General features: G+C 38.3%; 1 protein-coding gene across 5 annotated transcripts in view; it reads right to left on the bottom strand.

The window, feature by feature from the left end:
• Positions 1 to 12,350, bottom strand: part of LOC149934899 (nucleolysin TIAR-like) — a 296,032-nt gene that overhangs the window by 139,261 nt on the left and 144,421 nt on the right. For all 5 annotated transcript variants that reach the window (XM_090152831.1, XM_090152832.1, XM_090152833.1 and 2 more), the window contains one exon: positions 6,379 to 6,474. In XM_090152831.1, coding sequence (XP_090008957.1) covers positions 6,379 to 6,474 — 96 coding nt within the window. The remainder of the gene's footprint in view (positions 1 to 6,378; positions 6,475 to 12,350) is intronic.

The raw sequence follows: 12,350 nt of genomic DNA, 5'->3' as shown, positions 1-12,350 counted from the left end.
AACATACCGTATCCAATATATTTCCCTTATTTTGAGCGCTGTAAGGGTTTATATCTGTCCCGTCCTGGTGATAAATATCTTTGAAAATATAAATAAATTACCCCCCCCCTCCTCCTCCCGGAAATGTTACACCGGGGACTAGACACCCGGATACAAAATTTCGACCCCAAAACTATGAACTTATTAGGCAGACGTTTATGGGCCTTCTGGCCTAATGGGGAGGACATCTTTTTCCCAGTTGAAACTGCAGAGGGAAAAATTAAAAGAGGAAACCCCCTCCCTTCGTTCCGCCACTAATTAAGTCACAGCCTATTCGCATCAATTTGCACTCTCTCCGCGCGTGGTGGCGCTGAAAACGTGCCAGACCCTGGGGGGACAAGCCGAGAGAAATCTGAAGCCGATTGAAAAGGGTGAAGGGAGATGTCCTCGCTATCGAGAAGGACCTAATAGGAGGAACTAACGACCCATAGGTAGGTATATCAGGAGGTCATTTAGGGTGACCCACCGATGGGAGAAAAAAATCCAGAGTGGGGGGTGGGGCCGATAATTATCCGAAATTACCCGCTTAACCCTTAAGGGTTGATGCTAATTAAATAATCAGAACGTATTAGTGAAAAAAATCAGGGCTTTATTTAAGTGGGTTCGTAGTTCAATTATTATTAGGGGCAAGGCAAATTAAGAAATTATCGAGAGAGAGAGAGAGAGAGAGAGAGAGAGAGAGAGAGAGAGAGAGAGAGAGAGAGAGAGAGAGAGAGAGAGAGAGAGAGAGAGATGGAGTGATAAGATTAAAGATATTTTTGCCATTTCGGAGAAATGTAGGTAGACCAAGGGATGGAAAAAATTAATTCGGTTACTATACAACGCAACACTTCAGGCCTACTCAAACGAGCGAACATTTTGGTCGGAGAAGAGTTATCGACCCGAATTCCCAAATTACTTTGTTTTTTCGTTCTAGCGCTCCACGAAAAATTTACCGAAATTCCAATGTTTAACTTACGAAGAAAATTTAAGTGCAAGATAGCCCCAATTTTAAATAAAGTTTAATATTATTAAGTCCTTTCATGATTAACATTTGAACTAGATGTTAAGTATGAAAAATAAAAAATTGAAATCCCTAATAAGAAAAAAATTATTGTTGATTTAAATTTGTACTATTTAGGGCCAACTTTAGGTTACCCGATTTTTCAGGGTTGCCATAATTTTTACAGATTCAAGGTTTTCCCTGACTTATTTTGTGCCACAATTTCGTAATTTTTTACCTATATTTTAGTAAAGATTTCCCATATGCAACCGAAAATTAAATTTCCTGATTTTTAGACCCATATTCAAATTCCTTGACTTTTCCAGGAATTCCAGGTTTACCAACATGCTTCATGGAACATTTTTCTCCATTACTACGGACCAACTCAGTTTGCGAACCGTGTGGGCCAACAAGGTTATGCAAAAACGTAGGTTCGCGCCTTAAAATTGTCAAAAACTACCCGTAATTCCTGGATAGAATTTCCAAACTGAGTTAAAAACGTGTTTTCCATCAAAGGCAAACGATAGAAAAGTTCTTGGGAAAGATCAGGGTTCGTACGAAAATTTCTGATCTAAAATCCCTGACTTTTCCAGGTTATCCCTGACCAATTTTTGCCAATATTCCTGACCTTTTTGGTTATATTTTTAGACATTATTAAAAAAATTAGGTCAAAAATTCTTTGTTAATGTGTGGTTTGGTTGACTAACTAAAATCCCTGACTTATCCCCGACTTTCTACGAAATTATTAAAATCCGTGACTTATCCCTGACATTTTGCCTCCATTTTACAGATCCCTGACTTATCCACGTTTTCCAGGTTCTGTACGAACCCTGGAGAAGGGTAGATTTGTATTATAAACCAGACATATAAAAACAGCAAATGTTGAAGGGTCAGTGAGAGGAAGATACCATAAGGGCTATCTCCGGGAGACAAAAGGGGCAAAGGCGGCTCTCTGCGGGGATTTATATTATTCGAAGACACCCTAAAAAGCTGCGAGGTGATTTCCGATCTCGGTTGCACCCGGCGACAACGAGCAAATGGTAACCGATCAACGGACCAGCGCGGAGTATCCCGGCCACCGGAAGTGGAAAAGTGGCTAGCGGAAATGGCCGCCCATAAAAGAGCGTCTTAAGGTGAACACCCACGCCTCCGTGGACCAGCCTCGGGACCATCGAGAGACAAACGACCGTCGGTCGCCTTTTCGAGGCGATAAAACAAATACTACAATGAGAGGATATGCCCGGGTCAGTTATACACCCGGATAGTCGATAGTTTATTACGTCTTCACCGATAAGACCAGAGCACTTTTTCACTATCCGATACGAATTGGACATAGTTAATTCGACACCATATGGTACTAGGCTCGAAGGATGTACGAGATACTGAATAGTATAGGAAATTATATTTTCCTAATAAAATAGTCGAATATTCGAAAAGGTGGTAGAAAATATTTTTGTATTTCATTTTCAAATAACCGCGGGTTTTTTTTTATAGTTGAATTTCAAGACCTTCAAAACAAATTGATTTGGGTAGTAACGAGTGGTGTGGTTTAACTGAATATCTTAGATATCAAATTGACTAGATTATGCCTTAGCGTGTTTTAGGAAATTGGTAAACCACGCTGGAGTAAAACCAACTTAAATTCCAAGCAGTCAAACTATTTGATATTCGAAATGTTATATGGTATTTAGTATTCGAAATGTTATATGGTATTTAGTATTCGAAATGTTATATGGTATTTAGTATTCGAAATATTATTTGGTATATGGTATTCAAAATAGTATATGGTATTCAAAATAGTATACGGTATTCAAAATAGTATACGGTATTCAAAATAATATTTGATATTCGGTATTCGAAATACTATTTGGTATATGATATTAAAAATAGTATATTGTATTAAAAATAATATTTGATATTAGGTATTCGAAGTATTATTTGATATTAGGTATTCGAAGTATTATTTGATATTAGGTATTCGAAGTATTATTTGATATTAGTATTCGAAGTATTATTTGATATTAGTATTCGAAGTATTATTTGATATTAGGTATTCGAAATGTTCGATATTGGGTATTCGAAATGTTCGGTATTGGGTATTCGAAATGTTCGGTATTGGGTATTCGAAATGTTCGGTATTGGGTATTCGAAATGTTCGGTATTGGGTATTCGAAATGTTCGGTATTGGGTATTCGAAATGTTCGGTATTGGGTATTCGAAATGTTCGATATTGGGTATTCGAAATGCTCGGTATTGGGTATTCGAAATGCTCGGTATTGGGTATTCGAAATGTTTTATATTCAAAATATTTCCTATTATTTGGTATTTGGTATTCGAAATATTATTTGGTACTCGATCAGCCATGTTTTTCATTAAAAAATTTTCAACCAAACATTTCGGCGTTTTAAAAACCAAATTATTTGATATTAGATTCCCTACGAAAGAAATGCTATTTGCACACCTCGTAATTAATTTAATAAACTCGTCTCTATTAGATACTAACATCTTGGCTAAGTGTCTGTGTTATTATTACGCGCCTATTAACAATTGTACCAACATCCCAGAAATATTTCTTACCAAGAAATGTTCTCGGTACGTGGAAAAGCCGAACTTAAAGGAGCAGCCTAACAGGGATGTAAACAAGGTTGAGTCGTTGACGCGCGAGAGACAAGCTGGCGTGGGTGGGGAAAATTCGACTCCGTCGATGCGAAGGGCGTCGTAAAAGGGACAACAAAAAAATAACAAGCTTCCTCTTGAAAGAAAAGTGGAAAATTGGTAGGGGTCCTTCAACGCTCAAATACCTGGACGAATATTTTTAGTCGATTTCCCGCAAAATCGGCCGCGAAGAAGGGAAAAAGGATATAAAATTCCGCTGCAGCTGACAGCCGATTTTCAGTGTTACTAAGGCCGACTTAAAGGTCTATGTATATATCTATATATATTTTCTTCTCTCCTCCGGCGCAAAACAGAGAATATAGGCAAAAACTGAGGCGCGGTTGAGGTAGGCGGCTCACGTATGGCGATTTCCTAAAGGGATACTTTTTCTCCGCCAGAGAGCGCGCCGATACGTGTAAGGGGAGCTCCCACATAACAGGGGGTCAAACTAAACCCGCCCCTCCTTTAACCCGATCGATACCGCCGCTGGCTACTATAGTCGGGTCGAGGTAAACTTGGCAATTCACTCGAGGGCGGAGACTGGTTCCTCTTCTACAGCAATACAGCATCCCAATAGTCGAGGTATTCCGGGGCTCGAAGAATTCCAACCCTAAGAAATACGCGCGCGCGTAAAATTCGCGAATTTAGCCTTCCAGCGTAACTATAACAACGCGAGGTAAGTCTCTAAAACGCGAAAAGAAACTAGGAATAAAAATGGTGGGAACCATTCGGCAATTTCGGCACGATCCAATTGGGCCAGTTCCTTCGAAATCACTTATTTACGCCAGGCCAAACACGCTTGAAGTGTTCGGACGGGATGAATAAGGGTTAAATTAACTTATTTCTCCACACACGTTCAAGCCAGGAAGAACGGAATCACGACAATCTAAGATCGAAATGTTCAATTTCAAGAGACGGTGAAGTATCTTAGCGATAATATTATATACAGAACCATAAGTAACATAATAACAATAAGTATGACAATTAACGAGATTTACAATAGTTATTGCGTAATCAAGATGTTTTCTTAGCACCGAGCCCTCTATAGTCTAAAATACGCGAGACTTCCGCTAAGCCGAAATATCTGGTTTCCGATAGATAGGGGTAATATTAGGCTAAAATGATAGAAATTAAAAAAGGTTTTCTCGGCGCCACGAGCTCATGTTTTTTTATCACGCGTGATTCGCACGTGGGCTCCTAAACAAAGCCAAAGCCACTCGCGACTCCAGAACGTGCTCTCCGATATAAGGCATAAATTTTTATCAAAAAGTAGTCATCCAAAACGACAAGTCACGAGTCCAAGTCACAGCTTGAAGAGAGTATCAGTGCCGAAAAAAGGTTCGGTTAGAAAATTAGCATTAAATCAATAGGAAGTGTCATACTTATTGTTATTATGTTACTTATAATAGAACCAATAATGTATTCAGGTTAACGTGATTCCCGGTAGAAAAACCAGGCCCCTTTGCTTTTCCTCGAGTAATCGTTCCTAGTAAGAGTTATCTCTTTAAGAAATCATTAAAACAGAGGCTGTAGTTACATATACTCTTTTAACCTATATAAATTCAAGAAATAACCAAGAAGAAAATGTTACATTTAAATAACGATCTCAAATATCAGTTCGACGTAACTAAAGACGATAATTAAACAATTTGCAACTCTGAAATTTCAAAAGTGTATTCGGTAAACATGAATAATTGTCATTGGTATTCGGTAACACTTGATCAACCCAAACAACAATATCATCACTCCAAAACATAATCCCCTATCAAAACCAAAACCATTTATAGTTAAAGCGTCACACTTGGCCATCAATAAACAATGACAAGATAAATACTCACTCCCAAAAAGTGTAAAAAAATACGTTAAAAATAGTTGCGCGATACACAATTTGAAATAACATCCACTTCGTCCGAACATGGAACCATACGTAACGTAAACCATCATGAGTATGCCTCAAAACAAACCTTAAAATTCATTTTGCGCGTGCCATATTAGGGTGTAAAAGCGAGTAAATAAGCCTTCTATACCTCATGATGTAAAGGTACTGTAACGCGCAACAAAGTTATTTTGAAATCGGTCAATAAGCGAACCCGAAAATGCAAAAATTCTTATAATTCTTGCTCTAGTAAAAAGGCTACCATGGAAACGAAATCACATGATCACCTTGGAGCAACAAACACAGCACCCAATACAAATAGAACGCAACCCGTCAAAAGTCGTGCATTTTCTCGCGTAAATTTTTTCATTGGTTAGACGCATTAGAGCCTACTGCCGTCGGAAGGGGAAAATTCGGAAATTGTCTTCCCCCTTTCAATAAAACGTTCAGCGTAAAGGCTCGTCCAATGAAATTTGTACACAACACTGCGTTGGCGTGATTAGAAGTCTAGCTACATTATCCTCGTGTTTGTTGCTCCTAGACGATTATGAGGCACGAGCTAAACTATAAATTATTAAAGTTCGAAGAATTCTGCGCGTTATAAAAATCCGCTTCACTAACTTCCGTTTATGATGAGGCGTTTTTCGTCGAATGTAACGTAAATTACGTCATATCACGGGAACCAAGTTTCATTAAAAAAATAGCTTTTAAGGCATACTCGCGAGTGATTATGTTACGTATGACGGACAACGGTCCACGTTCCGACACGTGGTGCTGAAACGGTCTATTAGAAGCGGACCAAAGGTAAATAAAAGGATCCTCTTACCTTTCCCAGACATTGTCTTTTGTTCATGGCGAGTAGCGCCGCCGCTGCCGCCTGGTGGTCGGCGAATTCCACGAAGCAGTAAGGGTCATTGCCGGGCTAGACAAAAAGAGAAAGAAGGAACGGTGAATAAGGTCACGTAACGGACACCATAGCGGAAAAATATCCTTATTGAACTACATTAAGACGGGATCTATATTATTTATATAAAGAATCTTCGGCAGTCGATGAGGGAAGAGGCTTTGATTTTATCCTCTCTCCCTCTCTTACCCATTCAAGGAAGCCAAAGATTTATCGAATGTCACGGTAAATAATAGCGAAGGCAAAAATATAACAACGTTCGAGTGCTAGCGCCGTTGATAGTGGACGCCAGCCACGAATATCGGGTACAGCTCGTGTCATTGTCTATGGCCGCGCCGGCCTGTGAGATATGACTGCCCTAAACGTACTTAGCGCGAAGAATACAAAATATACGGTTTTTGGGGCCTAATGGAAAAGGCTCCTACGGGCTTAGACGAGATTTCCCGTTGCTTCAATTTGATATATGGACGTTACCAGCGAGTAATGAGTTCCGAAATTAGCGTTACGTATTTTTATTTAGGACCCTTATTATAATTTTAGTTCCAAGTTATTGGGCCTGAAATGTAAAATTATTTATAATTTCAGTTCCAAGCTATTGGGCCTAAAATGTAAAATTATTTATAATTTCAGTTCCAAGCTATTGGGCCTAAAATGTAAAATGATTTATAATTTTAGTTCCAAGTTATTGGGCCTAAAATGTAAAATTATCTATAATTTTTTGGATAATATTTACAAGGATACATTTTCGGATCTTGGTTGGTAAAAATTAACTATCCTGATGGTTTAAACTACATAGATTTAACTAGATAAATTTATTTAAAAAAAATTCAAATGAAATAAAAAATTATTTTGTCCAGATAATGAAAAAACGTTCAAAGCCACTCGCGCAAGGGCATTACAATTAGCCAATACCAGCAACAAAAACCACAAGTGGTAGCCTAACTGCCAACCACACGAGGTTATCAGTCGATGACAACTACCGAAGAATTGTGTAGTATAGACATATTAAATAAAACAAAGCTTTCAGCTACGACTCTTCAAAAGATCAAAAGGGATGACAGGGTTGCCAAAGGTTTTCCACTTCCAAATTTCCTGATTTTCCCTGACCATCTCCGGAGATTTCCCTTTTTGTACCAAAATGTAGTATTTTTTAACCTATATTTTAGTAAATTTTTCCTGATTCTTAAGACTAATTTTTAAAATTCCCCGACTATAAGATTCATATTCAAATACCATATCTTTTCCAGCAATTCCAGGTTTTCCAGGTACTGTGGAAAACCTAGATGAAGAAAAGGAAACAGATTTAAACCCCCAAAAAACCCGGTTTAATCCAACGAAATCCACTGGTTTGGATTTTTTATAAGACAACCACTGTTTCGTCCCACAATCAGAAAGGACAAATCGGAAAGTTACATTTTGAGAAACTGCGTTATCAAATAGTCTTTACCAGTCTAAAGCGACCAAAATATCATCGGACATCTTTCGTCCGCAAAAGGATCATCGGCGTCCACCCTTTGCATAAGCACCCGAGGCACACATCAGACCCCCCCCCCAAAAAAAGGTTTAGCAATGACGAAGAGAGACTGTTGTTGGCCACTAAGATGGCGGGCCCCGTTCAGAGTGAATTCCCCTGTCAGATAAGATGGAATCCTGTAGATCTAAGGCTTCTCGTGACCCCCTTTTCGCCCAGTCCTTGTTAATGCTTTCGGGCGATCTATAGCCACCCCCCCCCCCCCCTTGAACTCGTTCCTCTTCCACTTACCGCCATCACCCCCACCGGTTCATTTCAACTCAGCCATTCCTTTTCCGTCCTTCCACCCCCCTATATTTCGTTCTTTCCAGTAGGGCTCATGGCCATTACGGAGCGGCTTACGGGCGAAAATAAAGGGGTAGGGGAGCGGACAGAGATCTTTACCAAGTTTTGTTTCCAGCTTCGATCCGGAGCGATAAAAAAATAGTGGGGCCAACCGGAGGGAGAGTAAAAAAAAGGAAAGGCTAGGAAAAATAGCCCGGGGGGCTTCTCGAAACCGAGGCTAGCCAGCATTCAGCGCCACCTACCCACGACAGTTTTTACTCCCTTTCAATGATTCGTGTCTATAGATAGGCTTAGCCAGGAACAAATAACAGCAAATCCCCTTTAGCTATCGCAAACTCCGAGTAAATTCGCTCTAGCGACGAAGCCCCGGCTTATTCGTAACTACAACGCCCTTCTAAAAACTAAACGAGAAATAACATCGATGTTCCCTGAAGCTCAGGACACCGATAAATATTTACCGCTCCGTTGCGTAAAAAAATAACAAATTTATCCACAAAATACCGTCATGTAAATAATTTCGAGTATCACGGCGAAACTGAAATTTCATACAAGCAACAGCTGTTTGAACAAAATTTCCGTTACCAAAATATTAAATAAAAACAAAGTCACTACTTTTCCATGACAAAATTACGTAAGGTCTAACTTCAGTATTTCGCTATTATCAGAAGTTAATGAATTTTCTTAATTTTCGTATTAAGTAAACCTTTCAGGTTATGGTTTATCTAAAATTGATATATTACAACGTTCACATACCTTTTTTCTATAGCACTTTCATAAACGTTTTAGTATAAATTTCATTACATTTTGTAACGTATTTTACTCTCCCTGAACTTATATTGATACCTCGGGCGTATGGTGTCGCCAAAAACTTTCCTCGCTCCGGGAAGGGGGTTGCCACCGATTTCGCAATACCCATCGTAGGGGTTAAACCTCCGACCCGAGCGAGGAAAAGAGAGAATTGAGATCGCGACCAAGAAGACGCGATGCAGTTTTAAATTGGTGTGAGCGCCGTGACTTTGGCCCTCTCGGACAAGCTTCTGCGAGACGGACATAATTTAGTAAATATACTTTCTTTGTGTTCGTGTAAATATATTTCTTGTTGTACATACTTTTGATTTGCTTATTATGTTTATTCATTATTTTATTATAGTAACCATTTAACTCCCTATTTTATTTATTTAATGTAACACTTAATCCTAATCTCAATTATTCTACCTAATTACCCCTAGACAACTTAACCATATTTTAAAATCCCCGTTACTTTACCATAATATTTAAAAAGTGTTACAATTTTGAATAAAGTTTTCACAAATCTATTTGATCAATTCCCGACGTTTTTACAAAATAATAAAATTAGTTTTCTGACTTTTAGGCTCTTTTTTTTTTAAATGTCCTATCCCTGGCCATTGTCACCGCCATTCAATAACTTTATATTTATTTAGCCGTTAATCGAAATTATTACAAAAAATCAGTTGAGCTATAAAATATCCCTTTCTCAACGAAGGATGATCGACTGAATTAAATTGTCGATTCGCTAAAAATCTAATTATTGCTTAATTAGGTAATTGTCACGCAAAAAGAAAGTTGAAAGGGGAAATCGGAAGGGAATTCCGGATCTTCTCTAACTTCCTTCCATCCTTTCCGGAAACAGGCCGGCAGTGGCGGGGAATACCTGACAAAGCTTTATCAGATGTCAATACAAAGGAGAAGACAATATAACAGAGATCGAATGAGGAGCAAAATTAAGAAACGATCCTCGCGTGGAAATAATCGGAAACAAGCAAAAATCTCTAATGGTGAAGTTCCAATTCCTTCAATTCTTAAGCGCGCTCGTCAAAACGAGGTGGTAACAGGGTTCCACAAAATTTGAGATTTAAATTTCCGGAATAATCCCCGTTTTATATGACCACTTTAAGAGATTTTCCCTGCCTTTTTAAGGCCAAAATTTTTATTTTATATTTATCAGATGTTAATAAAATTAAATGGACTTATATTTCAGTAAAAAGGTTTGTGCAATGTTGAAAAAATTAGCCAAACTTTCAGGAAATAATAATCATAGAATGTGTGATCTAGAATAAAATTACCTTCAAAAAGTGTCAGGTTAAAATTGAATTCCCTGACTTTTTAGGCCCATATTTAAAATCCCTGACTTTTCCCTGAATATTCCCAGACCTTTAAGGCCCATATTTAAAATCCCTGACTTTTTAGGGCCCATACTTTAAAGCCGTCTTTTCCCCGAACTTTAAGAAATTCATAAAATTCCCCGACTTTTTAGTCCCATATTTAAAATCCCTGAACTTTTCCATGAAGTGTGGCAACTCTGAGTAAGGTGTGTCGCGCGAATGATATTAAGAAGCTGAAGGGGGGGGGGATATTTGAAGGATGATGCCTCGGAAGATGGGGAGGAGGACATTAAAGCTAGCCGTCGAAGATAGGATGGAATCGATAGAAGAGATCGCTTATCGATCCGGTAAAGAGAGAAGCCATCCAAGTTTGGCTTCTTCGGGACGGACACACTCGTACAAGAGCTCAAATAAAAGAACGATTATTGGCCGAGTAAAAAAAGAGGGCTGGTTATTTCATCTGTCTCCGTAATCCCATTAATTCGACCGTCAAATATCGTCCAATTTCCACACGCGGAAAAAAATAATAATTCCGTTTCCAAACGCGACGAAATGGGGAAGTTTTTCGGAGGAAGAAAATAGGTTTCGCCACCAAAGTGGATTTCCACATTTTGTTACACTTTTTTACGGTTCTTCCGTTCCGTACCGGAAAATGGAAGTTTAAAACGCCTTTGCAGCGTCGAAAACATCAACACGATATTGCTAAGCAACATAGTAGTGTTGTTAATTTCCCGGAAAAATAAATTGCGGAAAAATTTCCAGAAAATTTTCCGCAAATCAGAAAAATAAAAAATTGAAACATAAATTACTTTTTAAGGGTTTTTAATGTTTTTAATTTTTTATTGGTGTAAAATGTCTAATATCAGTAAACATACTAAAAACATTATAGCGTTACATTGTTAATCAGTTTAAACTAGTCTAGAGGTTCAGTTTTACTTTTAGATTAGAAAAAATGAGGCGAAAATGCCGCTTTATTTAAATTTGCAAACAATATATTAGACTAATCATGGAATGAAAATTTTTTTTCGTAAAAATACGGAAGCTTTTCTGACTTACAACACTACAGCATAGTGACGTCAAAATGTTACGTAAAGATGCCTTTACGGGGGAGAATTTAGAAGGAAAATAATATCGGCGGAGTCAAAAACCGTCTTAATCCAATTGCGAATCAATAAAAAGATAATATATGGGTAGGAAAATAAAATTTGCCTATTACCGAATTATATTTCTTTTAATAGTTTTGGGCTGCAGGCACCGCCGAAGCGGGTTAAAGCGTCTGATAAGAAGTCGGGTTCTTTGGGTCTACCCAAACGAAAATGATTTCAACAGCGGCGCCCGAAAAAAAGGAGGAACGGATCGAAATTGAATGATTACTCATCGGCTGGGGGAAAGTGCGAAGTTGGAGAAACGGGAGGAGAATAATCAGCTCCCTTTTCCTGACGATATTTTACTTCCCCGAGAGTTTCCTGGGATCGTTTCAACGGAGAAGGCAGGTAAGCCGAATTTGCACGCGTTCTTAATCACGACAGTATGGGATTGCTTTTAAGTATGTCAAATCGTGAAAAAAATTAACTACTGGACCAGAATCTAGATAGCTCGCTTCGGTTTAATATTAGAGAGAAATATCAAACGATCCACGTTAGGCCTAATGTCTTTAAGCCCAGGGTTACCAATAATTTTTCAGATTCAAATTCCCTGATTTTCCCAGGTTTCCCATGATCAAATTGCCAAATTTTCCCTGACCATTTTTGTAGAATAAATGATGCTCGGAGGAAAGAATCTTGAAAAATATTTCATTCAAAAATTTATTTGCCTGATTTTATGGGGTCCTTTTAAAATTTCCTTACTTTTCGGAATCATTTTCAAATTCCCTGACCTTTCGGAAACATTTTCAAATTCCTTAACTTTTCCCTGACCTTTCGGAAACATTTTCAAATTCCCTAACTTTTCCCAGA

Source organism: Leiobunum rupestre, chromosome 7, assembly GCF_980474605.1.
Source record: "Leiobunum rupestre chromosome 7, qqLeiRupe1.1.hap1, whole genome shotgun sequence".
Classification (NCBI taxonomy): Eukaryota; Metazoa; Arthropoda; class Arachnida; order Opiliones; family Sclerosomatidae; genus Leiobunum; species Leiobunum rupestre.
The sequence above is the reverse complement of the archived record's forward strand: the minus strand, read 5'-3'. Positions and strand labels throughout refer to the sequence as shown.